This window comes from Vespula pensylvanica, chromosome 20, assembly GCF_014466175.1.
Source record: "Vespula pensylvanica isolate Volc-1 chromosome 20, ASM1446617v1, whole genome shotgun sequence".
Classification (NCBI taxonomy): Eukaryota; Metazoa; Arthropoda; class Insecta; order Hymenoptera; family Vespidae; genus Vespula; species Vespula pensylvanica.
Window position 1 is genome coordinate 2,991,616 of NC_057704.1, and position 5,732 is coordinate 2,997,347.

General features: G+C 33.9%; 1 protein-coding gene across 15 annotated transcripts in view; it reads right to left on the reverse strand.

Annotated features, from left to right (window-relative positions):
• LOC122635966 (protein tramtrack, beta isoform-like) overlaps positions 1 to 5,732 on the reverse strand; it is a 74,305-nt gene that overhangs the window by 64,830 nt on the left and 3,743 nt on the right. For 3 of the 15 annotated variants that reach the window (XM_043826715.1, XM_043826717.1, XM_043826714.1), the window contains exons 1-3: positions 3,209 to 3,607; positions 1,989 to 2,542; positions 1,090 to 1,269 (exon numbers count right to left, since the gene is read on the reverse strand). In XM_043826715.1, coding sequence (XP_043682650.1) covers positions 1,090 to 1,269; positions 1,989 to 2,542; positions 3,209 to 3,320 — 846 coding nt within the window. In that variant the 5' untranslated portion in view covers positions 3,321 to 3,607. The other 12 variants (XM_043826713.1, XM_043826707.1, XM_043826718.1 and 9 more) reach the window with 10 other exon arrangements.

Here is a 5,732-nt window from a genome sequence, read left to right on the forward strand (position 1 = left end):
CGACATTCCCTGTTGTGAACTATTTACTCTTATTGATCCCAAATGATCATTATTATTAATTAACGACAATTTTGCATTTTTATTACATTCGGATAAAGATAGATACTGTGAATTAGTTTCTACTTCATCGTTCTTATATTCAGAATGTTCAGTGTTAATAGGCAAGATACGATTTTGTAAAGAGTTATGTTGATCTTCAAACTCTCGCATAGTTCCTGACATATTGATACACAAAGAACCTCCAGCCATGATGGTACTTTCTCGTGAAACTCGCATCACAGGAGAATCTGGGTGATTGGGAGTCATGTTCTGTACATCCACTGTTTCGTCACTCTTCCCATCCCTTCGAACTATCCACTCCACATTAGTCTGTCAACAGAGAAGGAAAGGATATGTGCTTAATCAACACATTTTGATTTTGTCTTTATGCGTATAAGAAGCCAATTTTGCATCTTTATTTAAAAAATCCCTTCCTTCCCATGTCTGTTTTGACTTAATAGTCATATGATGATAATATATAATCATCATTAATTGTGGGAACAGTAACGAAACACTGACGTAAGAAAAAGATTCAACGAAGACAGAACATAATTATACATTTTGCCTTTCAATAACAATACAATCGTACCATTGATAAAATATAGTCACCATAGTAATATCCTCCATTTTTGTTATATTAACAAATATAAAAAGCATGATATATCCAAGACCATGCGATAGAAATTAGAGTATATGTGTATATATATATATATATATATATATATATATATAAAGGAAATTTTGCTAGAAAATATTTCATCTTGCGATAAAATAAAATGGAATAACACATGTTAAATACACAAATACTGTGGTGAAAAATATTATAAAAGAGATACATATATTTTTCCATAGCTATTATCTACAGAAACATTTACCATATCGCTGGAAAAAATAAATGTAAATTTTTTATATTAAAAATAAAAAGAAAAAAAAAAGAAGAAAATTGCACGCTTAATACAACACCAATATTGAAAAATCTAATAACAATAAATACAAGAAAAATAAACTAATTCGATGATAAAGATAATAAAAGAAACAAATGTTACTTACTGGGAGGGAGATATTGTCATGGAAATCAGATAAGTGGTGGTCTAATTCTTGCTTGATAGGAGCTTGTGGTTGAGATGCAGGAGACATAGGTCGACCACCATCCTCTAATTCTGTTCCCAGGGCATTATTTACCTTTGGAATAACAGGTGGACTTGATTTATAATTACATTGCGAAGATGCCTGAAAATAACAAATACAAATTTTGATTATGTAGAAGTATACGCGCTTATTAAACTCAATTTATTTATACGATTAACAAAAAAGAAAATGTTTTCTTATTATAAAATTGACATAGACAATATATATATATAAAAATTATTGATCACATATTCATTCGTAATTTTTCCATACACCACATTTCAAATCTCCACTTTGAAAGTGAATAAATAAATAAGTAAATATATAAATAAGTATGTGTGTGTGGATATACATATATATGTGTATGTGTATGTATATATATATATAAAATATACCAGAAAACCTATTACTACTATTATAAATGCTGAAAATACAGTTATCTTATTCATGAATTAAATGGTAGGGTATTATCTCTTTAGTCAAAATTCCAAGGTCACAGGCAAAGTTATTTGGAAAGCTGTGCAATCATATACATATGTAATTTATTGATAACAATGAACGATCGTTATCAGATAGAAATGTACTGTTGGTAAAAAAGCATAATATTTTAAAATCATTCATTACAAATGTTTTTTAATATAAGTTATTATCGAAAAACGTTGTTCGGTTTTTAATTTTTGTTCGTGTTTAAGAGCCGATTATACCGATACTTTTATTGTAACAGAGTAGAGGTCGTTTTTCTTTTTTCGTTACATTACCCCAATATACCAAAACAATGCTTATCTGCTTTATAATACCACCGACAGTATTATTTTACATACCTGAGAATCAGACATGAATCTTTCGCTAGGAGGTCCAGTAAGAGAAACATCATAGCTGCCGGAAAATTTTCTTTTCCTCTTTTCAGGATGCGATTGGAGATTAGGCGAATCGGTGTGCCTGCCACCGGTTTGCGCTTCTGGCTCTGGCGACGGACTTTTTTCTCCTGTCTTGTTATTTACACTATTATCTGTGAGGCCTCTGATTTGTAACGCCTCTGCTGTTTTGAGGAACATCGGTAATAGATGCTGACTAACGTTTACTTCTCCCTTATACATAAAGTGCAGCAACGCTTTCATTTCTGTATCGTTGACATCCTTCAGGAATATAATTGGATGAGGATGGGTATTCTGGAGGAAAATAGTCTCGAAATACGGACTACATGCAGAGAGTATCGTCTGGTGTGCCTTAAAAGTTTCTCCAACACATGCCAAGGTAACGTCACAGAGTGCCTCTCTGGCAAGCAGCGAACTGAGAACGTCTGTAAGGTTGGCTGGGTGATTGTTCCACCGTAGGCAATACTGCTGGTCCATCTTGTCTATCTCCAATCCCGACCCTACAACCAAACTAGCTGCCCTGAACTGTCCACACTAAAATCTGATCACCCTGAACTACTAGAATGCCTCCCTAACCCTTAAAACAATAACTCACACGACTTCCCCACGCACACTCTCCCTCCTATCGTCCTGACGATACCTCTTCGATGATTATATCGCGACTCTAAACCAACACAACGTCCTCCGTGCTTCTGCAAATGTGCCACATTGCAGTATAACTGTAAAACCCTTCAGGGTTCACGCGTCGCTACTATACGTGCCGAAAACATAAATTTTGGCATAACCTCGACCGCACGTAAACCGATTCGCGAAGAATTCCTTCGCGATAAGCGAGATCGAACACACGATACGAGGTTAGATCGCTAATTACGACGCAGTACGTGCCACCCACGTATACGACAAATATCCAATACGAGGAAGATAATGTTTTCGGCAATGTCAATATTCGCGAGGCTTGGGCGCCATTGTCGGCCGTGGCTCGTCTAAGCCACACGAGCCTTCCTGCCTCTGTGAAAACTCGATTTCTTGATTGCCGATTTTCTAGCCATCCGTCAGCGCCGCACATTCCCCTTTTATTTACGTTTAATCTATCGACGATCGCCGATTTCAACGTTCACGAATTAACGCCCGTCAAGCTTTATCTCTAACGCGAATATATTACTCACCTTTCGCAAACTTTTTGCCATTACAACGCCATCCGACCCTTAACGTCCACTGCCATACCAATCTGCCAATGCCTACGGCCTTATTTTTAAAATACTTTTGACCTTCGTGCATCTGCCGTAACGAATGGCGCGAAGGGCGCTCAAATTCAAATCGTCGCTAACGCCTCTGCATACACCAGATAGAAACTAAAGCCTTATTGTCGTATTATCGACATTAAATTATTCTCTTTCTTTTATTTTCTATATATCCCTTTCTTTAGATCATTTCGGACATTCGACACGGCTATTTATACGATAATATACTCTCTCTTATATCTCATATCGATTCCTCTCTCTATTTCTTTCTCTTTCTCTTTACCAACCGTGGAAAATCTAACCTATATTTCGAACCCGCTTACATTCGACTTTTCTCTTTCTTATTACATTTCCTTTTACACACACACATATACATATACATATACATATACATATACATATACATATACATATACATATACATATACATATACATATACATATACATACATACATATATATATATGTATATATATATGATATGATATGATAAAAAAAATATATATATATATTTTCTCTCTCTCTCTTTATCTCTTTTTTTTTTTATTATTCTCTCTCTTTCCTACCAAAGAAAATTTATATTACCGCGAGTATTACTTTACTTTTTTTCTCTTTTTCTCTTTATTTCTCTCTTTTCTTTTTCTCTACTTCTCCATTACCGTACTTCCTTTTTACTGTAATTACGTTACAGATCCTTCGTGCATCGTCTCCAATTTCTTCAACTTTTTCTACAAAGCTATTTCACGGACACAAGGATAATATTAAGAAAGAGGCGAAAGGTATGCGTTAAACTTTGACGAGTTTTCTTTTTCTTTCTCTTCTTTCTATATATATATATATATACGTATAGACCAAATGATAAACTTATTTCGTTTCATAGATAAAGAAAGTTTAAAAGTTAAGCCTCCTTACGACGAATCTAGATCGCACGAGTATAGCATAATTTATTTACCAACACACCCGATACATAACGCGTGTATAAAGTGTATCGTTGTGTGTCCGTGTATTCCATATTTTGAATTTTTCTTTAATTTATTTTTTAAACGGATCTCGTTATAATAATTACTTGTAATAATTACTCTTGTAATAATTATGCGTAGAAAACTCTTGTTTTACGATATATTACGTACTTGTTGTTTAGAAACCTATACGTATTTACCTACATCGAGCTCATATTTTCGCTAATGAGAAAGAAGAGAAAGAAGAGAAAAAAAGAAAAACAAAAAGGAAAAAAAAATAAATAAATAAATAAATAAATCACGAAATCATTTTATCCATGATAGTTATAAAGATACTTGCACGATAGATATTAATTATCGAAATATACGAAATATACGGATGGTACATTTTACAGAGATAAAAATGTACTTCTTATCTTGTTGACCGTACCCATTGTGATAATTATCATCCAAATTCTATTTCGTCCAATCAAACTAAATGAGTGAGACTTTCCTTATGATAGGATTTTCGAGATCGAGAGATAGAGATAGATAGACAGAGAGAGATAGAGATAGAGATAGAGATAGAGATAGAGATAAAGATAAAGATAGAGATAGACAGAAAGATACATAGATAGCGAGAGATAGATAGATAGAGAGAGAGAGAGAAAGAGGAGCAATCGGAAGGGTAAATAAACGTGACTGTCCTGCTTAGTGTCTCGAATCCGAATGCCTTCACGCTCCTTTTCACTGCGGTAAATCTAACTTTTACGCGTTAAACACTGTTATAAACACTCTCGAAACGTCTACTAATACTATTACTTCTAGCTTTCTTTCTTTCTTTCTTTCTTTCCTTTTTATTTTTCTTTTCTTCGTTTCTTTCTTTTTTCTTCTTTTTCTTTTATTTTCTCCCTCGTTCGTTGTAAATGTCGTTGTAAAAGTGCCGTGTGTAAAAATAATATAAAAAAAAAAAGAGAGAGAGAGAGAGAGAGAGAGAGAGAGAGAGAATTTTTCTCTCAAAAATTTTCTTCAATGATTTTCTAACTTTTTTACGCGACTTTTTGTTATTTTTTTTTTCTTTCTCTCTCTCTCTCTCTCTCTCTCTCTCTCTCTCTCTCTCTCTCTCTCGTTCTTGTTATATCGCGATATCCCTTTCCTTGTCCGCGCGTTTCGTTTCGTTTCGTTTCGTTTCGTTTCGTGCGGCTGATATAATAGAAACAAATTTTGTTCGCAACAATTCTTCTAAAACGATTTTCAGATTTTCACGTGATTTTTTTTTTTTCCTTCATATTTTTGTTCTTTTCTCCTTTTTTGTTGTTCTCTCTCTCTTTCTCTCCCTTTTTCGTTTATGTTTATCCCTTACCTCGGGTTTCGTGCCGCGGATAAAAAAGGGAAAGAAGAAAAAAGAAAAAAATTTCCTACCTAGAACAATTTTCCTAAACGATTTTCTAATTTTTGCGCGAATTTTTTTTTCTTTCTACATTCTCTCTCTCTCTCTCTCTCTCTCTCTC